Genomic DNA, 21,572 nt, shown 5'->3' on the forward strand with positions numbered 1-21,572 from the left:
CGTGTGGACAGAGGGCTCCACAGCAGGCAGATGTATTCCTGCAAGTTGAATAGTAACAGAGGAAGCGGTGTTAGTCTGTACTCCAACAAAACAAAGCAGCGGAAATACAGCACTTTAAAGACTAGCAATGATTTATTCGGTGATGAGCTTTCGTGGGACAGACCCACTTCTTCAGATCCTTTGGTCTGTCCCACGAAAGCTCATCACCGAATAAATCATTTTGTTAGTCTTTAAAGTGCTACATTTCTGTTGCTTTGTATTCCTGCAAGATACTGAGACTATCAGCCCCAACAGCACCAGTCAAATCTGAGCATATCCAGAAGAGAGAGACACACCCTTGCTAAAGAGTGTCAGGTGGTCACCTTATGGAGTAGAGGCGTGTAGCTCTCCCAAGAGCAGTGTCTGCCCTTTGGGACTAGCTTCAACACACGATGGAAGGAATCACAGTTACACACCTCTGTGCTAATCCTCATGCAGCTGAGAGCCACTCCAGCCACAAATGCTCAGCATGACACAAGTGATAAGACGGGGCTGAGAAAGCAAATGAGCTCTTTCTCTGAAGTAGCAACGAAGGGTCCTGTGGCACCCTTCGTTGCTGCTACAGATCCAGACTAACACAGCTACCCCTCTGATACTTTCTCTGAAGTGTAATTTGAATCATGGGGCATTATCTGCACATTCCTCTCTGGTTTGTTTCTAAAGTGTGTTGATGGCTTCCCAGCAAGCTTAAGTTTCTGGTGGTGTCTGCTCCATAGAGAGTAGAGAGCATCAGCACAGGGCTGACCTGCTGGACCTGCTCCAGTTTCTCTCTCTCAGCTGGGATCTACTTCCCTGGATTTTCAAATTGCTGAGGTAGAGGTGGGAGCCAAGTGGCAGTGTAATTCCAGTGCGTTCTCCCAGGAGGGTGAGCGCTCCGGATGGTTTCTCCAGGAAGAAATGTAACTTTTCAGACTTGCTCAGGCCACGGCACTGCAGTTTCTGCTTTGGCCAAAGTATCTTCCTACCCCTGCTCCTCACTGTCCCATTGTGTCCAACTTACCTGGTACCTCTCTGCTGCACCTTCCCCTGTGGTCTTTCCTTGAGGAGAGGATTGTACCAGTCAAATGGACAAACATTCCCCACCCTCAGTGTTCAGCTGTGTCCCCAGTGGGGCAGACGCTGCTCATTTCAAGTGTCCCGTCTAGTTCTTCAAGCTCTCTGCCGGTGCTCTTCACACTGGGCATGTGTGAAACAGCCCGGGGTGCCCTGTGAGCAATGTGTGCCCGTCCTTTTCCCCGAGCTTGTGCAGGAAGGTGGTTGGGAACCTGAGTCTTTCCCAGGAGCTGCTGCAGTTGGGGGTGGACCCCTTCATCACATTGTCTGGAGTGGCTTCTGGTGGGAAGCTTTCTCCTCTGATGAGGAAGCAGGGTGCTCCATGAAGGCTCTGGGAGGGTAAATCCCCCAATTATGGTGACTGGTTCCAAGGGAAACATTTCCTGAGTTCTGTTGTTTCTGGCAGAAGGGGAGCTGGATCGTGACATAGTTGCATGGCTTTGAGCCAGGCCTAGGCAGCCTGCAGCCTTCTACGAAGGCAGCCACAGCAAACACCTGTGAGCAGTGAATAGGAGCAGCTAACAGGGAGTTTGCCTTGGGGGTGAGCCCCATACCAGTTGTCCCTGTCTTATAGGTTTGTTTCTCTTGTGCCCTTCAAGGCGGCACTAGAAACAGCTAGGGGAATTCTCCGAAGAAAGGGGAATAATGGACAGTGACATGGCTACTGAGAAGTCTGATGTTGTGATCTGCATGGCACGTGCCATGTTTGTCTTTCTCCCAGACGATAGGAAGAATTTTGTATGTCCCAACTGCAAGCTGGTTGCCATTTTGGAAGAGAAAGTTAGAGGACTTCAGATGCAAATATCAATCCTCAAGTCCATCAGAGAAGGTGAACGCTTCCTGGATAGAAGGCAACATATAACACTGCAGGAACAACAGGCTGTTCAAAAAAAGGAAGAGAACTGGAAGCAGGTTACCTCCAGGAAAAGAAAACCAATTCAGGTCTCTCCAACTCCAGCGGAGTAAGCAACTGCTTTCAGCCTCTCTGCACAGGTGATATGGTGAAAATCGCTGGTGCAGATACCTCACAGGGAATGGATCAGAGTAAGACCCCACTGATTGTAAGCCCTGGGATGCGAAGTCCTAGGGATGGGGGTTCTATGACCACCACCCCTAGAGAAGAAGACAGGTGGTGGTGGTTGAGGACTCCCTCCTAAGAGGGACAGAGTCATCCATCTGCCATCCGGACCTAAATCCTGGCAAGTTTGCTGCTTGCCAGGAGCTAGAATCTGGGATGTTGCAGAATTTCTTCCAAAAATCATCAAACCTGCAGACTATTACCCCTTCCTACATCTCCATGTAGGAACTAATGATACAGCCAACTTTGACCTTGATGAGATCACTGTGGATTATGTAACCCTAGGAAGAAAGATCAAGGAATATGGAGCACAAGTGGTGTTCTCGTCCATCCTCCCTGTGGAAGGAAGGGGCCTGGATAGGGATTGTCAAATCGCTGAGGTAAACACGTGGTTGCACAGCCGGTGTCACGGAGAAAGATTTGGTTGCTTTGACCATGGGATTCTGTTTCAGGAACAAGGATTGCCAGGAAGAAATTTGATCCACCTAACGAAGAGAGGAAAGAGCATCTTTGCGGGCAGGCTTGCAAACCTAGTGAGGGGGCTTTAAACTAGGTTTGGTGGGGGATGGTGACACAAGCCCTGAGGTAAGTGGGGAAGGAGTACAACAAAGTAGGTTTCCTGGGTGAAGAGGAGAAAGTCGGCCAATCAGCCACTTCTCCAAGGTGCTTGTATACAAATTCAAGAAGCCTGGAAAACAAACAGGAGCAACTAGAGGCCCTGGCACAGTTTAAGCAGTATGTGGTTGGAACAACGGAGACTTGGTGGGATGATTCACATGACTGGAGCACTGACATGGAAGGGTCTAAATCGTTTAGGAAGGACAGACCGGGAGAAGAGGAGGAGTTGTGATTTATGTGAGAGAGCAGTATGATTGCTCAGAGCTCCAGTAAAAGGAGGGAGAAAAGCCAGTTGAGTGTCTTTGGGTTAAGATGAGAGGTGGAAGCAATAGAGGTGATGTTGTAGTTGGTGTCTGCTATAGACTGCCAGATCAGGGAGATGAGGTAGATGAGGATTTCTTCAGACCACTAAAAGAAGCTTCCAAATCACAGGCCCTGGTTGTCATGGGAGATTTTAATCATCCGGACATTTGTTGGGAGACCACTACAGTAGCACACAGGCAATCCAGGAAGTTTTTGGAGAACGTTGGGGAAAACTTCCTGGTACAAGTGTTGAAGGAACTGACCAGGAGCTGTTCACAACTTTGCTCATGAACAGGGAAGAACTGGTAGGACAATAGAAGTAGGTGGCAACCTGGGCTGCAGTGATCATGAGATGGTAGATTTCAGTATCCGCACAAAAGGAAGAAGGGTGAACGGTAACATACAGACCCTTGATTTTAGAAGGGCAGACTTTGACTCCCTGAGAGAACGGGTGGGCAGGATTCCCTGGGAAACAAAGATGAAGGGGAAAAGAGTTCAGGAGAACGGGCAGTATTTTGAAGAAGTCTTGCTGAAAGCACAGGCACAAACAATCTTGCTGCATAGTTAAGAAACGCAAATGTGGTAGGCAATCAGCTTGGCTTGACAGGGAAATATTTGGTCAACTTAAACTCAAAAAGGGTGCATATAAGAAGTGGAAACTTGGACAGCTAACTAAGGAGGAGTATAAATATACAGCTGGAAAATGGTTGGCAGTAACCAGGACAGCAAAGGCACAACTGGAACTGCATCTGGCAAGAGATGTCAAAGGAAACAAGCAGGATTTCTAGAGGTATGTCAACAATGAGGGTTATCAGTGAGGATGTGGAGCTGTTACTGGATGAGAGAGGTAACCTAGTGACAGATGATGTAGGAAAAGCTGAAGTACTCAATGCTTTTTTTGCCTGTCTTCATGGACAAGCACAGCTAGCTCCCACACTGCAGTGCTAGACAATGCAGCATGCGAATGTGGAGGGCAGCTCTCGGTGGGAAGGAACAAGTTAAGAGCTACTTAGAAAAACTAGATGTACACAAATGCACGGGTCTGGATTTAATGCACCCAAGGGTACTGGAGGAATTTGCAGATGTCTTTGCCGAGCCTTTGGCCATTATCTTTGAAGACTCTTGGAGATCAGGAGAGATTCCAGATGATTGGAAAAAGGCAAAGGTAGCGCCTATCTCTAAAAAATGAACGAAGGACAATCCAAGGGAGTATAGACCTGTCAGCCTTACCTCAGTCCCTGGAAGAATCATGGAGGGGATCCTCAAGGAATCCATTTTGGAGCACTTGGAAGAGGGGAAAGTGAGCAAAAGTAGGCAACATGGATTCACCAAGGGCGAGTCGTGCCTGACCAATCTGACTAGCTTCTGTGATGAGGTAACAGGCTCTGTGGACATGGAGAAATCAGTGAATGTGATATACCTTGACTTCAGCAAATCTTTACATGCAGTCTCCCCGAACATTCTTGCCCATAAGTTAAGGATGTATGGATTGGACACATGGACTATAAGATGGATAGAAAGCTGACTTCCTGGTTTGGCCAATGGGTAGTGGTCAATAGCTCTGTATCTGGATGGCAGTCAGTTTCAAGTGGAGTGCCCCAAGGCTCGGTTTTGGGGCTGGTGTTGTTCAACATCTTTATTAATGACCTGGATGAGAGAATGGATTTCACCCTCAGCAAGTTTGTGGATGACATGAAGCTAGGGTGAGAGGTAGATATGGTGGAGGTTAGAGATAGGATCTACAGAGATCTGGATAAATTGGAGGGCTGGGCCAAAAGAAATCTGATGCGGTTCAACAAGGAGAAGTGTCGAGCTGTGCACTTGGGATGGAGGAATCCCAAGCACTGTTATAGGCTGGGGACTGATCAGCTCAGCAGCCCTACAATAGAAAGGGACCTAGGGATTATGGTGGATGAAAGGCTGGATATGTGTAAATGTTGTGCCCTTGTAGCCAAACAGGCCAATAGCATATTGGGCTGCATTAGGAGGAGCATTTTGAGCAGATTTAGAAAAATTGTTTTTCCCCTCTCTTTAACACTGGTGAGGCCACATGTGGAGTATTGTGTCCAGTTTTGCCCCCCCCCCCAGAAAGGATGTGGATTTGCGGGAGCAGGTTCAGTGGGGGGGCAATGAAAATGATTAGGGAGCTGGAGCACATGACCTATGAGGAGAGGCTGAGGGATTTGGGCTTCTTTAGTTTGCAGAAGAGAAGACGGAGGGGTGATTTGATAGCAGCCTTCAAGTTCCTGAAGGGGGTCTGAGGAGGCCGGGGAGAGGCTGTGCTCCGCGGTGACGGATGGCGGAGCAGGGAGCAAGGCTCTGACGTTACAGGAGAGGAGTAGGTCGGTGTTAGGAACAGCTGGTTCCCCAGGAGGGTGGTGCAGCACCGGGGTGTGTTACCGAGAGCGCAGGTGGAACCTCCATCCCTGGAGGTTTTTGAGTCCCGGCTGGACACAGTCGGGGCCGGGGCGATTCAGTGGGGCTGGACTGGATGACGCCTGAGGTCCCTCCCCGCCCCGGGAGGCTGTGACGCGGGTTATGTCGCGGGCGCGGGGCTCAGCGCCGCACGTCCTTTGCAAGGCCCCGTTACTCGTCTCACGGGGCGCTCCCGTGTGCCGCGGCGGAACGCAGGGCGGGTTCCCGCCGGGCCAAGGGCCCTTCCCGGGGGCAGCCGCGCGCCGCCCTGCTGGCAGCGAACGGTGCGGGACGCGCGTGCGGGCGACGCGGGGGGGGGGGAAACCAGCCCGCCCCGCCCCGGGGCTTCTCACTCGGCAAAACCCGGCCCGGGCCCCGCCCCCGCCCCGCCCCTCCAGCGCGCCCGGCCGCCCCCCCGGCCCGCGCTCAGCTCCACGCGAGCTCCCCGCCCCAGCGGACCACGTGCTCCTCGGCAGGGGCAGGGCGAAGGCGAAGGCGAGGGCGAGGGCGCCGCCGCGCGTCACCCGTCCGTTGCGCATGCGCGCCCGCCCGCCCTCCCGCCCGTCCTGCGCTTGCGCACTGGGAAGCGGGGCGGCGCGCGACGGCGCGGGCGGCTGGAGCGCGATGCGGCGGGGTCGGGCTGGGGCGCTGCCGGCGGCCATCGGGGCGCTGTGCCGGGCGCTGCCGCCGGGGAGCCGGCCCGCCCCGGAGACCTTCCGCCTCGCCAAGTTCGACCGGCCCCAGGCGGTGAGCGCGGGAGGGGCCGGGACTGATCCGCTGCCTAGCAACGGCCCCACTGCCCCAGCAACGTCACTGCCTTGTTGCCCCCTAGCAATGGCCCCACTGCCCTATGGCCCCTAGCGACGGCCCCACCGCCCCCTAGCAACGTCACTGCCCTATGGCCCCCTAGCAACGGCCCCACTGCCCCCTAGCAACGTCACTGCCCTATTGGCCCTAGCAACGGCCCCACTGCCCCCTAGCAATGGCCAGCAATGGCCCTTACTGCCCCCTAGCAGTGTCACTGCCCTGTTGGCCCTAGCAACGGCCCTTACTGCCCCCTAGCAATATCACTGCCCTATTGCCCCTAGCAATGGCCCCCACTGCCCCTTAGCAATGTCAGTGCCCTGTTGCCCCTAGCAATGGCCGTCACTGTCCCTTAGCAACACCGCTGCCCTGAGCAACACCGCCCACTGCCCCCAGCAACATCATTGCCCTATTGCCCCTAGCAACGGCCCCCACTGCCCCAGAGCAACATCACTGCCCTCTACTGTCCCTATAACAATACTTTCCTTCTGGTTTTCTCCACTGCCTCTTGCTGGCCCATAGCAACTCCCCCACTGTCCCTGTCGGCCCCATGGAAATGCCCCCTACTCCCTCATAGCAACCCCATGATATCACCCTCTCCTTGGTCCATTGCAGAGCCCACTACTCCTCCCTGCCCGTGGCAACATCACTTCCCCCCTTCCCCATAGCAACACACCTACTACAGGCTGAACTTCTCCAATCTGGAACGCTCTCGACCTGCAAACTCCGTAGTCTGGCATGATTTTAGTTAGCCAGGTGTCCACTTACCATGGGTGTGGCCAAGTTTCCTGTGGTCCCATGAAGTTTGTTTATAGCCACCAGTCCTGGCTCACAGTGTTCTGTGCTGTTATTTAGCTTTAGTTTACCCTTAAGTTTCTTCTAAGAGCCCAGTCAGCAGTGGAAGTGTTGGTAATGTACTAGACAATATTGACTTCCCACCATTTGGCACCAGTCAGGTCCCAAGGGTGCTGAACGAGAGAGGTTCAACCTGTACTGCCTTCCCCGCCTCGTAGCAGTGCTCCCTCCTTCCCTGTCACCACTCCTCTTCCATGACAGTGCCTCCTCACTGCACCTCAACAGCACTCTTTTGTAACGGTATCTCTTCTATTGTACCACCATCTCCTGTGGTGCAACACTACATGAGTTTCTTGTGCTTTGAGGCCTTCTTCACACTGGACATTTCTACCTTTGGCATAGCTGCCTGGTTGCAAGTCCCTGGTGAGATAGTTCTACTTGATATAAGCACAATTAGCAACTCAGCTTTTTGCACAGCCAGATCATGTTGCATGGGTACAAATTGTGGCTCATAACAGCTTTGCTTGCAGTAGGGTCTGCACCTGACAGCTATACCAGTGACTGGTGTATACATAAAGTCCCCAGTGGTGACAAGGTCTGTGCTGTGCATCAGTTTTGCTTGCTCTCAAGATGGGATGGAAATGTGATGAGCAGTATAAAACACTGGGTGGGATGGGACTGTGTGACCATTCAGTGTTACCTGCTAGTACTCATTCAAGAACACCTTCACACTGTTTGTATGGCTAATGGTACAACTCAGCGTATCCTCTTCTCTGTGCTCTTCTGCACTCCATGGTGTTCTTCATTAGCTGGTAGCATTGGCACCCCTCTGCTGTGATCCCTGTAATGTCACTGTGTGAGGGGTTTTCTATGTGTACAGTTATTCTGGAATAACTGCTGCATAACTCAGTGTGGACGCCCTTATTATGCGCTAAGAATCTCTTTACACACAGGTATTCTGGGATAGCTCAGGTACTCTAAGTTCACACCTTACCTAAATTTGAATTACTTTTCAAATGTAGGGAAGCATACACTTATCGCTCTTGTGCCTGACAGTCACCTTCCCCCTGAAGCCTTGCCTCTGTAATGTCACCAGGTCCCCTGCCACCAGGAAGACTCCCTCATAACCCACCTGAAGCCCTTTATTCATGGTACACCAGCCATCCCTGAAATGTTACTAGCTAATCACCCTCTCCTTCCACTCCCTGCATTTTCCCATAAAACCCGGACAGCCAGATAGGCACGATCAACTTCTGCTTAAAATAGACGGAAATCATCATCTAAATTAAAGAGTACAATGTTCTCCCTTGTCTCCATGTTGCCCTTTCCTTTGCAGTGGGATGGTCTCTTTCCAGGTCTTCTCTTGCTTTGAATCTCTGAAAATTTCCTGGTCCTGGAGAATTTCCTTTATGCTTCTCTTTTCCACTTTTTTTTTAAATTGAAAATTGACATTTCCTTCTGGTGTGCTGCACATTCTCCTTGTCCCTTAGTATTTACTTTCCTCTCTTTATCTTGAGTCGTTTTAGGCTCCTCTGGGCTAAGGCTTTGGAAACTCCATTGGTGAGAAGGCTGTGACTTACCTCCGCTTATAAAATGTTTTGTGTTTGCCTAGACATTTTACAAATGTTGGTTGCAATTCCTGGTAGGAGGGCTTGCCTTAAATTTGTATAGTCAGTAACCATTATGTCCTCCTAGCTTCTGATTATGTTGGTTGAGCTGGTTTTCATGATTCTAGCCCATGCGGTACGCCTGGTGTTTGCAAATTAATCTAGAGCCCCTGCTCCTGTGGAACTGCGGGACATGTTTTTCAGGCATCCCAGAACAAACTGGTAAAAGTGTAAGTGTGAAATATGCCATATGTGACGTGCCTTTGGAGAAGCAGTGTTGTTGCAGGGGAAAGGTGCCCATTTGGGCCATTCAGTTACCAACCCTGTAGAGTAAACAATCTCCATGCTGTTGCCATAATTTGGGAAGCACAGGGCAGTACGTGTACCAGCCTGTCCTTTCATGCCTTTTTTTGCTGACTGGGCACCTTGTTTTGTTCTAGGCAATGGCCAGTGCTGAGTAAAGACAAATACGTGGTAACTGTCCTGAATGCTGATGTTTCCTTTCTGTTCTTTCACAGAGTCTGCAGATCTGGTGGCTGCTGTATTCTCTTCTAAAACAAATCCACAACAGAGGAAGGCTTGAGCCTGATACCATAGGTAAAAAAGATGTGCTGATGGATTTGCTTATCAGAGCCTGTTGATAAAACAAGTTCAGTATAAATCCATGCTAATGAGATTTCAGTCAGGTAAGCTGCGTGTTCCCTCCTCAGCTGTAGGCTCTTGCTTGCATAGTGCATTTTACCTGACAGGTTTCTGTGGTTGCATTTACACTGTACATTGGCCTGGCAAGTCCCCAGAATACTCAGCAATAATTAAGGAAAGTAGGTTAATTTCCTCTTTAATCCCTTATTTGCTCCTTGCAAGCATGACCCTTGACTCTCCAGTAAAGTGCCATTAAATCTTAACTTAGAGCTGCGGATTGTAATGGATGAGCTGTGTCTCATAGCTTTCTATACACTCTGTGTTGTGGAGCCAAGTCAGAGTAGAGGACTCCACTAGATGTTATGTGCTGTAGAGAAGGTGTGAAGTACATCTGTAATTGGGAGCCATGTCGCAGAGAGAGCGGGTTGCTTTATCATCTTGTCAAAAGTAAGAGCTTAATCGCTGCTGGCTGTTTAAATGTACAGTGCTCTAAACGCAGTGCTTGTCTCCAGGGCTATGCCTTCCCCAGCTATCCCCCATTGGCCCCTACACACTGGCCCATTCACTGGAACAGGGTTGGTGTAAATGCGTTCTCCCACAGCCTTACCAGATTTAAAATCCCCAGACCGTCTGAAACTGGCCCCTGAAATCTGCATGAGTCAAACTATGCTTGTCAGACTTCCGAAGATCCAAAGTAGCATACGGTTGTGGAAACTGAAGCAAAGAGATTAAATGGCTTGGCTGTGGTCTCTCAGGACGTCCACGCCAAAGCCAAGAATTCAGCACTGGTTCTCAAGGTTCAGTTCCAAATCTTTTGCCTTAACCACAGGATCATCATCTTTTTTTTCCTGCTGCCTCAGTTGCGATGCGCAGATATTACACTGAAGTTCCGTCACGTGCAACTATATACGAAGGCAGTTCTTCTGTGTCTTTTGTACGCTTTGTAAGGGGTAGACCTGCAGAAAGCATAGCTGAACACGTGATTTGGCCTCTAATCTCTTAATTACAGACCAATTGGACTTTTTAAATACAGTAAACTCTTTGATATCTGGCATCCCCGCGACTGGGAGGTTGCTGGATAATCAAATATTTTGGATAATAGAGAGTTCAGTACTCACTCTGGATAGGAGTGCAGAGGAGCCTGCCATCTGCGCTCACTCAGCACGGAGGTACGCAGGACAGCGCTGAATGGGATCCCCCGCCCCTCATGGTGGGGCTGTACACAAACCCCGGCTCCCTGTACTCTTCTTCCTGGCTCTGTGCTCTATTGTAGGATGGCCAGGGGCCTGGGCAGGAGGAGTCAGGCTTGTAGCCGCCATCTGCCAACCCAGTGCTCTGGAAGGCCTTCCACGGTGGAGCCCCACAGCAGCAGGGGAAGGGCTGTGGCACTGCAGGGGGAGCTGCAGCTGGCTCTGGAGTGGGCACCCTTTCCAGCGACCAGCTTTTCCCTTTAAGAGCAGGCAGCTCCCTGTGGAGCCTGCTGTGGCAGCAGGCAGGCTGGGTTCAGAGGAGAGAGGTAGTGCCTGTTATCTCTTTAAATTGTTAGCTAACTACAGGATTAATGGGGCTAGATTAAACATGTCTTTTTAGTTTCTTGGGGAACCAGGATGCCCAGACATGTGAGGTTCGTAAGTTACCATCTAAATGTCCCTCTAAGAGAGCCACTTCCAACTAAACCAATGAGATTTTAGTGCTGCCAGCTTATTACAATATATCTTGTAGCCCTCCCCAGGGTATGGGGGCAGAGAGAGCACAGGAGTTATGCCAGATATTTGAGAGTGCTGGTTACTCAAATGCTCATCAAGCAAGAGTTTACTGTGTTAAATTTGGAAAACAGAAACAGCATCGTGTGGAACTCCGATTGCTCCCACATTGGTTGTTGGCAGTTTGAACTTGGGATCTTCATCTGCATATGATGCATTTCTAACCAGAAAGTTGACACATGGTTTCCTAAGCAAGATGGTAGTTTTTGCTTGATAACCATGTACTTTTGTGAATTAGAATTCCTGGATTCTAATTCTGGTTTGATTTTAAGTAGTCTTGTTTAGTGGATAAAGCAGTGGTACAAGCAGGGTAGCCATGCATACAGATTTAGCACATTTGTTGCAGGCCTGTGTTAATGAAAGTTAGGTCTGCCGTATTCAAGACTAGTGTTCTGTTGCCAGGTCTGTCAGGAGTGACTTTAAGATCTGACCTGACAGTGACCTGTTGTAAGAACTTATGTAGCCCCCCATTATTGCAGTATCTCAGTGTCTCTTAATCTTTAATGTATTTTATTCTCACAACATCCTGTGTTACAGATGGCATACTGGGACACAGCGATACCGTGACTGGCCCCATGTCACATCAGACATTTGTAGCAGGCTTGAACTTGGGTCTCTAAGACCAAGAACTGGTGCCCTGACCACTGGGTTATCCTTCCCTTTTTTGTATAACTTCTCAGTTAACCTTATGTGTAAATTGAGGGAAAATAATAATTCCCTGTCTCTAGAACCAGAGTATCAGGGCTTGGTCAGTATAAGAGTTATGCAGTGCACACAAATGTAAAAAGCAGTCATCGGAGAGGGAGATTTAATTTCACGGTTCCTGGCTCCCAGGATTTCCTGGCTCCCAGGCCAGTGCACCTTCTTTTAGGCAAAAAGCATTTTCTGGGAAGTCACTTTCTTTGTGTGTTTTACCTGGATGGAATCTGTGCATATTGCCAGACATCTCAGCAGTCCTTGACACTTACAGGACCAAAACAAACTCTAGTAAGTTTCTGTTGTTAGGTTTTAGAACTGGTTATTCTTCCCAGTGCTAACTCTTGCAAGGCATCACGATGATGCAGGTATCCTGTGGATTTTGCCAATGTCTTTTTGTTCAGAATATGTTCCAAAATAATGATTGACTTTCCAAATTTTAAAAGCAGGTCACTTTGGAGAGAGACTGTCTTGGAAATTCTTTTGATTTAATGACTCTCAAATTTATATTATAGACAGTACCTGAATTCATGCCTAACATACGGGTTTTCACGCCACTTTCCCCATGTTTGTGAATTTTAGGGAGGATTCCAGTTACCATAATTATGGAATGACTAGTGGCAGTTTATAGTTCATCTAAAAAAGATTGTGCCATATTTTTAATGAGTAGAGTGTGCCTCCCCATAATGGTACATAAAATCAGCTTTGGGAAATGACTCAGAAGGTATTGTATACTACAGAAAATGTGTTTAAATGAATGAACTGTTGAACTTGTACAAAAAAATCCCCTCAAACGAAAACCAAACCACACACATCAACAAAAACACACAGTATATAGTGGCTGGAAAATCCTGTAAGTCATCCTGTGTTGGAAGAGACTATTTTTCCCCTTTCTCCATGTAAGTATTTCTTACCCTGAGCTTCTGGGGGAAGAAGTTCACGCGTAATCATTTAAAACCTTCAGAACAGTAGTTCCTTCATCAAGAAAGACAGTGAGTCAGCGTCAGTCCTTTATTGGGACTCTGGCATTAACTTAAAGGAAGAAGACACAGCCAGTGCCCGGGTGTTGCTTTTTCTCTTAGCTTCCCATCTGCATAAACTCTCTTCTAAAAATAAATGTAGAAGAGGCAAATCAAGTGCCAGTGGGATCTGCCTTTTCACATGTCTATTATCTTTTGGTATTGTAGTAGTTTGGATACTGCCAGAAAGAGCTCTATACCTATTGTGTTTCTTTCATTCTCACCTGTCTGTCAAACACCATTTTTATGCAGCAATAATTTCCCTTAATAACTCTGATTTGTGGAATCTCTACAGGTGGTTTTTGCCTGAGTGCATGAAGTAATGCATCCATTTTCATTCCCAGTCTTGACTCATTTTTCTTTCTTCCTTACATGCATAAACTCTGAATAACATGTAGTTCTCTCTTGAATACAAAGTTGTAATTCATTGGAAGAGTTCTGCAGGCATTGTAAATCACAAGAGAACAGCGTGAGTGCTCTGTCAAAGCTTGCCCTGCATTTGCTAGACTTGCCTTTTCAAATGAAATGTCCATTCCAAGAGGCGTTTATTACGAAGATCACAGAACCATTCTCTGTAAATTCCTGTACTTTAATGAAACGCCTTAGTAAAGCATTAGCCAAACCAGGTACTGTACTTCATTATCTGCTGTATAAGGAGCATTTTCACTTTGTTCTGTACTGATGGGCAGAATCCCTGGGATGCTACCATGAAGGGAGAAGGAGTCCAGGAAAACTGGCAGTATTTTAAGGAAGTCCTATTGAAGTCGAAGAAAGAAACTGTCCCAATGCGCAGCAAGAGAAGTAAATATGGTAGGAGAGCAGACTGGCTTACTGGGGAAATCCATGGAAAACTTAGGCACAAAAAGGGAGCTTACAAAAAGTGGAAACTTGGACAGATGTCTAGGGAGGGATATAAACGTATAGCTTGAGCATGTAGGGCAGTTATCAGGAAGGCAAAAGCGCAACTGGAATTGTGACTCACGAGGAATGTGAAGGATAACAAGAAAAGTTTCTACAGGCATGTTAGCAAGAAGAAGGTGATCAGAGAGGGTGAGGGGCCCCTATTGGATGAGGGAGGTAACCAGTGACGGATGATATAGGGAAAGCTGAAGCACTTAATTCTTTCTTTGCCTCTGTCTTCACGGACAAGGACGGCTCCCGGATTAATGCGGTAAGTGATGCATTGTGGGATGAAGGTGGACAGCCTTTGGTGGGGAAAGAACAGGTTAGGAGCTATCTAAAAAAGCTAAACGTACAAAAATCCATGGGCCCGGACCTAATTCATCCGAGGGTTCTAAGGGAGTTGGCGTATGTCATTGATGAGCCCTTGGCCATTATTTTTGAAAAGTCATGGAGATCGGGAGAGATCCTGGATGACTGGAAAAAAGCAAATGCAGTGCCCATCTTTAAATAAGGGAAGAAGGATGATCCAGGGAACTGTAGGCTGGTCAGTCTTACATCAGTCCCTGGAAAAATCATGGAGGGGCTCCTCAAGGAAGTCATTTTGAGGCACTTGGAGGAGGGGAAAGTGATCAGGAATAGTCAGCATGGATTCATGAAGGGCAAGTCATGCCTGACCAATCTGATTAGTTTCTATGATGAGATAAGTGGCTCTGTGGATAGGGGAAAATCAATGGATGTGATTTATCTTGACTTTAGAAAAGCTTTTGATATGGTCTCCCACAATATTCTTGTCAGGAAGTTAAAGGAATGTGGATTGGATAAATGGATGGTAAGATGGATAGAAAGCTGGCTAGAAGGTTGGGCCCAGCGGGTAGTGATCAACGGCTCGATGTCAGGATGGTGGTCGATTTCTAGTGGAGTGCCCCAAGATTCGGTTCTGGGTCCTGTTCTGTTCAACATATTTATCAATGACCTGGATGAGGGGTTGGATTGCACCCTCAGCAAGTTCGCAGATGACATTAAGCTGGGGGAAAGGTAGATACGCTGGAGGGTAGGGATAGAGTCCAGAGTGCCTTAGACAAATTGGAAGACTGGGCTGCAAGAAATCTGATGAGGTTCAATAAGGACAAGTGCAGAGTCCTGCACTTGGGCCAGAAGAATCCCAAGCATTGTTACAGGCTGGAGTCCGACTGGCTCGGTAGTAGTTTTGCAAAAAAGGACCGGGGAGTTGTAGTGGATGAGAAGCTGGACATGAGTCAACAGTGTGCTGTTGTAGCCAGGAAACCTAATGGCATATTAGGTTGCATGAAGAGGAGCGTTGCCAATAGATCCAGAGAAGTGATTATTCCTCTTTATTTGGCTTTGGTGAGGCCGCATCTGGAGTACTAGGTCCAGTTCTGGGCCCCCAATTATAGGAAGGATGTGGATACACTGGAGAGGGTCCAGCGGAGGGCAACCAAAATAATTAGGGGGCTGGAGCATATGACCTATGAAGAAAGGTTGAGGGAATTGGGACTGTTTAGTCTGCAGAAGAGAAGACTGAGGGGGGATTTGGTAACAGCCTTCAACTTACTGAAGGGAGGTTGCAAAGAGGCTGGAGAGAGGCTGTTCACAGTGGTCACGGATGGCAGAACACAGAACAATGGTCTCAAGTTGCAGCTGGAAAGGTCCAGGTTGAACATTAGGAAAGACTTCTTCACTAGGAGGGTGGTGAAGCATTGGAATGGTCTACCTAGGGAAGTAGTGGAATTTCCATCCCTGGAGGTGTTTAAGTCTTGCCGTGACAGAGCCCTGACTGGGCCGATCTGATGGGTTTGGTCCTGCCTCGGGCAGGGGGCTGGACTTGTTGGCTTTTTTAGGTGTCTTCCAGCTCTTCCAGCTCTATTGTTCCATGATTCTATGAATATCACTCTCTTCTTTTGGCACAGTGCATCTGTCTGTTTTAGGTACTGATGTAGCCTTTACTGCTATGGTATAGGAACATCTCAAATCTTTTAAATGTATTTAATAGTGTATACATGCCGGTCAGTTTGGGGAAAATACTATGCTCCCCTCTGCATCAAGGGGAAAGGCTAAGACACGGAAGTTAGGAGTCTGGTTTCTGCAGATCATAATGGGAAGGCAGAGGAGAAGTTTGCATTCTTGATGCCTGTACTGTATCTGTTCATGCCTAACCAGAAACATGTGTCTGCTTTGCTCTCGGTGTGACACAAAATTTGGGTAATGGTGGTTGCTGTCCTGGAAGCAGCTAGTCTTGTAACAGGCTGGGCAGCGCAGTGACACATTTTTCTGTTTTGCTATTTTCCAGGAACCCAAATTAAGTTTGTAAAGGCGGTGTTATGGTACTATGGCTATGGCAGACCAGAATTCTATCAGCTCCCTTCTGATGGCTCACAGGGGAGCAGGGAGCTGCTACTGGCATTTTCCTGGCTCCTAAACAGAATCAACCTGTTGGAGCAACTGCTGACTGTGAACAGAGTGAAAGTTGGGGATGAAGCCTTTGTGTGCATGGTGAGCAAGTTCTTTTTGTTTGTCCTCATCCTATCAGCTGTTAATCTGCTGCAATAGTGAGCTTTAAAATTGCAAGGGTGGTCAATTCTGGGTTCCTGGGCTTTCCCTTTCTAGGCCCTACCTCTGGGTTCTCCTGCACTTTAGTCAGAGTGGGAGTCTGCATGAATTCTCTCCCACAATGTGGAATAAGCCAGAAAGTGGCACATAGCCTTTTAAAACAAAAAGCAGTCAAGTAGCACTTTAAAGACTAGCAAAATGGTTTATTAGGTGAGCTTTCGTGGGACAGACACACTTCTTCAGACCATATGGCAGACCATATGGCCTGAGGATGGGGGTGGGAGGTGGGTTTGAGGCGAGAAGGGTTAAGCCTTGGGATGGGGAGGTGAATTTGTGGGATGGGGGTAAAGCTTGGGGTTAGGGAAGTGGATTGGGGGCTGACACAGGTAAAGCCTGGAGATGGGGCAGCAGGTTTGGGGGCTGAGGAGGGTAGAGCCTGGGACTGGGGTGCCACAAAATTCTTTTTAGTTTAAAAGGGTTCTGTGGCCAAATAAAATTGGGAAACACTGGCTTATTGTGTTAGAAATCATGTAGTTCCTGATCAGGAAAAGATTAAATCCATTTAAAGTTTAGCATGTGCATAACTCTTTGCTAGATTTAGGCCTTAAATTGTAAACTCTTCAGAGAGTGATTTTTGTTTATTTGGAAAGTGTTATGTGCCAGTGTCTCAGTTTAAGTAAATAATTGGTCCGATGTTCTTTGGAGTCTGTGGAAATGTTTACCTATTTTCATCTACTACAAATGAGAGCAGAATTGTGTTGCTAAGAAACCACAAAGAAGGAAGAATTAGACAGCAATAGTTGGAGACCAAATGAATGGGATTAATATACTTGGCTCTTGATATGTACAATATTTGGCATATCAGGAGTTATTTAATAGGCTTCAGCTCTCATTAGTGATTCAGACATAGGTAGTTCTGGTAGAGTAGTCAGTATTAAATTTTAAAATCTAATATACGTATTACTGTAGATTAATTAGGCATAAACTCCATTTTTAACTTGACAGGGTAGGCTCTTCAGGTCTGCCTCAGTAGATGAGCTTGTGCCAAATATTTAAAATCACATTAATTTCTTTATGAAGAAGCAGTAATAACTGTTGTTCTTGACACTCTCTTATGTTTTTAGGAGAAAAATAATACGGCTGAATTCTTGTCATGGTTATTGTGGTGTGAGTCCATTGACTTCATTGGGACTACACTTGTGTTTCTAGTGAAGCACACGCTAAAGTGCATACCTAATTTTGGCCAGAGTTCTCAGCAGCTTAGAACATAAGAACATAAGAACGGCCATACTGGGTCAGACCAAAGGTCCATCGAGCCCAGCATCCCATCTGCCGACAGTGGCCAATGCCAGGTGCCCCAGAGAAGGAGAACAGAAGACAATGATCAAGTGGTTTATCTCCTGCCATCCATCTCCTGCCCTTGTACTGAAGGCTAGGGCACCATACTTTATCCCTGGCTAATAGCCATTTATGGACCTAACCTGCAAAAATTTATCAAGCTCTTTTTTAAACCCTAATAGAGTCCTGGCCTTCACAGCCTCCTCGGGCAAGGAGTTCCACAGGTTGACTGTGCGCTGTGTGAAGAAAAATTTCCTTTTATTAGTTTTGAACCTACTACCCATCAATTTCATTTGGTGTCCCCTAGTTCTTGTATTATGGGAAAAGGTAAATAATTTTTCTATATTCACTTTCTCCACACCATTCATGATTTTATATACCTTGCAGTCTTAAATGCACAGTACCATTCTTTTTGTTCTTGATGAGGAAGCATTTCTATTTCAAGGACCTATTTTCAGGTGTTTATAAATGTCTGGAAAAAACTCCATTTGGTCTGAGACTAATTTATGCTTACTTCTCATCCCGGAGGTGATTTTTTGGGGAATTTTGTTTGTGTGTTTCAGAGGTCAGGGCTTGAAAATATTTTTCTCTTGCAGAACTTTGCAGGTACATTGTCTCTGCTTTTACTTAAGGTTTTGGGCTTTTTTGGTGGTGGGGGGAGGTCAAGATTTTTCTCTGAGAAATCAAATTTGTCGTAGACTTAGACTTTTGATGTCGTTCAACATTTTTTAGAAATTGGAAATTTTTGAAATTTCCTCCTGTTGTCTGTCAGTTTCATGACTCTGCTGTAGCTATGAAATTGACAAGAAGACTGGCTCCAGTCTCCTCAGCCCATTTGCTGTTGTATCTCTGCTCCAAACTGGACTCCCACCTGTGCTCCTGGCTTGGGCTGCTGTCTGGGCTCCCCTCCCCAGATGCCCTGCAGCCACTGAGGTCCCAGTTCCCTGCCAGGAGCACAGCAGCCAGCTGGAGTCCATGTGTGGATCTGCCAGCCAGAATTGAGACACCCCAGGTGGCTCACCTCTCTCCCATCCCACCTGCTCCCACTTGGGAGCACCAATGCCAAACGCCGTGGAAGGTGGGGGACAGCTGGGCACCTGGAGGTGTGTGGAGCTGTGAACCCGTCCTGTCTCTCAGCCCCCCAGGCTTCCCTTCTTCAGTCGATGGAGCAGGGCAGTGTGAACATCAGCCACTGCAGCCATCGAGCACAGGCTGACTTACGATCATAGTGTAGACATACCCTTTGTCTGCTCTAGTTTTGTCTCTCATGTTGCTGATACACTTTACCTCATTACTGTGTTGTAGTAGTACTTGCTAATGGAGTGCTAATGAATGCTTTGCCACTATTTGAGAACAATGAAAGGTGGGTGGGGTTTATTGTAAAAGTTCCCCTAAAGCAGGTGTCTGCTCTGCACCTTTGGGGCTTCCATTTGGCCATGCCAGTCACCATGAAAGGTCAAAAATCTGAGAACCTATGTGCTGCAACCTGCGTGCAGATGCCAACATTTTAATGTATTGTTATTTTTTTTAAATTGTATTGGTTGCCATCTCCCTGAAGGAACATTTTCTGTTTAAATGTGGTATCCATTTATTGGACTTTTTCTGTGTTTCTAAATATGTAAAATTGGTGATGGATTTTTTTTTGTTTGTTAGTTATTTTTGACTTTGCACTGGCATTTCTCACTGCAGTCCTTGGGAGCGGGTTGTGACCTGGGGCATAACCTGGATATCTTGGTTTCACTCCTTCTGCAGGGTCGGTGTACAGCACTGGGGGAAGGCTATTTGCTCCCAATTCAGTCACTGTGTGCAAGAAAATTTTTTTTCCCATGTCCAGTGTAAAGAATAGGGAGGGGCTAGATTTGTGTGTGTGCTGAGTAGGCATAGTTCCCCATAGCTTCAATTGAAGATGTGTGTGCTGGGTCCATGTGCAAATCAGGCCTGGAATGTTTTTAAGTTCCTTTGTGAGGTGAGTTAAGTAAAAGCCATGATAGATATTTATAATCCTGATTACAGTTTCTGCCAGATCATAACAGTTTTAAAAGTACATTGTAGGAAAAATAAACAAGGGAAATAGCATGATAGCTCTGCCAATTTTATGTATTGGGGTAGCTGTGTTAGTCTGTATCCACAAAAACGAGAAGTCCTAACAGAATATTTGTTAGTCTATAAGGTGTCACAGGACTTTTCCCAGTTTTATACATCATTGGATGTTTTACTCAAGGAGATGTATCTTAATGGTGCTTAGTGATTCCTAGATATCGCTAATGTACAATACCTTGTGTTTACAACGTTGTAGCTGTATTGGTGCCAGGATAGGAAGAAGACAAGGTGTGAGAGATAGTATCTTTTACTGGACTAATTTCTGTTGGTTGGATGAGAGGGGTAGCCATGTTAGTTTGTATCTGCAAAAACAACACAAAGTTAGTCTATAAGGTGCCACGGGAGTTCTTGGTGAGCTGCACAAAGTTCTTCGTGTGTGGGAAAAGTCACATCTGATTACAAGGTAGGACAGGTGGCTAAGCCTAAGGGAAACAAAACAGCAGTCATGTATCACTTTAAAGACTAAGACAATGATTTGCTAGGTGATGAGCTTTCATGGGACAGATCCACCTTTTTAGATCTATAGAATTTCCAGTCCAGACCAAGAGGTCTAAAGAATTGCGATAAAACCCAACAAATCAAATACATGAACTGAAGGAGGGGAGTGAGGGGTGAGGGATGTTAAGTGTCTTGCCTGAGTTAATTATGAACATCAAAGGAAGTGAAGCAGTCATTGTATGCATGAGATAATTGCTGTCTTTGTTCATGCCGTGTGTTAATGTGTCAAATTTGAAAAAGAACCCCAGTTCATAAATTTCCCTATATAATCTGTTTTTAAAGTCTCTTTGCTGTAGGACTCCTGTTCTCAGGTCTTTAACAGAATAAGCATAAGGGGTTGAACATAAGTGCAACTTCAGGAGACCCGTTAAAATGAAGTGGGAAATTAGCACTTTCGCAGTCATAAGGTGAAGGAGAGTTAGTAGGGAATAAGTTGTAATGAGCTGTAAAACCAGTGTCACTACTGAGCCAATGATTTTTTGTGTCTAGTGGAGCTATACATTTAAGTTCAAAGGCTTATCTTTCGAAGGTGTTGTGTAGGTTTCCTTTGAAGACCAGGACAAAGGAATGATCATTTTGTGAAAAGTGTTCACTTACAGGCGATAGGCAGTTTTTGTCTTCTATCATGTTTTTGGTGTGAGATCATTTGTGAGCATAATGATTGGTTTCACCCACATAGTTGCTGGGGTGTCTGATGCGTTAGATGAGGTACATCATGTTGCAATAGGCATGTGTAGGACCCTGGATCCAGAAGTGTCTCTTGGCACAGATATTGATCATCATCGCAGTTGACATATGTCGGCTGGTTTTGCCACTATTAGAGCTGCTTTGAGTATGCCCTGGTTATAGGAAGCTTGCTTCAGGTGTTGAGCTTGGTGAGGTTGGGAGGAGTGCTTGAAGGCCAGAAGGTGATTTAGGAAGATTTCTTTGAGGATGTGGTCCCTATGAATGTTGGATTGAAGTTGTTTGAAATGTGGTATGGTAGGTGATCACTAGGGGTGGGCAGTTGCTGGTTTTTTTCCCCTGTATCGAAGCAGTGATTGGTGGAATTCTGTAGTGGAGTTTAGGTCATATGCTCAGAGGATCAAAGTGTCATCTCTCCAATGCATGGTTGATTTGCTGATGCATTGTTCCAAAAATTCATCCTTGAGGTAGCTCATGAAGAGTTTGGCATATAGGGAATCAGTGTAGTACCCATGGTTGTTCCCTGGGATTTTATGAAGCATTTGCTATTAAATGTAAAATTGTTAGGGGGAGATGGAAATGGCTGAGTTTAGGGCTGTTTTTGGGGTGGAGAGCTGAGTGTTGCCTGTTGTTTTGTGGCAATTTGAGC

At 46.9% G+C, this 21,572-nt stretch overlaps 1 protein-coding gene across 4 annotated transcripts in view; it reads left to right on the forward strand.

Moving 5' to 3' along the window:
• Nucleotides 1-6,068: 6,068 nt before the first annotated feature.
• The window catches only part of TEDC1 (tubulin epsilon and delta complex 1), a 68,970-nt gene continuing 53,466 nt past the window's right edge, over nt 6,069-21,572 (forward strand). For 3 of the 4 annotated variants that reach the window (XR_012646595.1, XM_075003090.1, XM_075003093.1), the window contains exons 1-3: nt 6,069-6,253; nt 9,231-9,309; nt 16,044-16,246. Coding sequence is in view for 3 of the 4 variants with exons in the window: in XM_075003090.1 (XP_074859191.1) it covers nt 6,131-6,253; nt 9,231-9,309; nt 16,044-16,246 (405 nt within the window). In the remaining variant the exon portion in view is untranslated. Of the gene's footprint in view, nt 6,254-9,230; nt 9,399-16,043; nt 16,247-21,572 lie in introns of those variants that run through there. The other variant, XM_075003092.1, reaches the window with a different exon arrangement.

This window comes from Carettochelys insculpta, chromosome 9 (assembly GCF_033958435.1).
Source record: "Carettochelys insculpta isolate YL-2023 chromosome 9, ASM3395843v1, whole genome shotgun sequence".
NCBI lineage: Eukaryota > Metazoa > Chordata > Testudines > Carettochelyidae > Carettochelys > Carettochelys insculpta.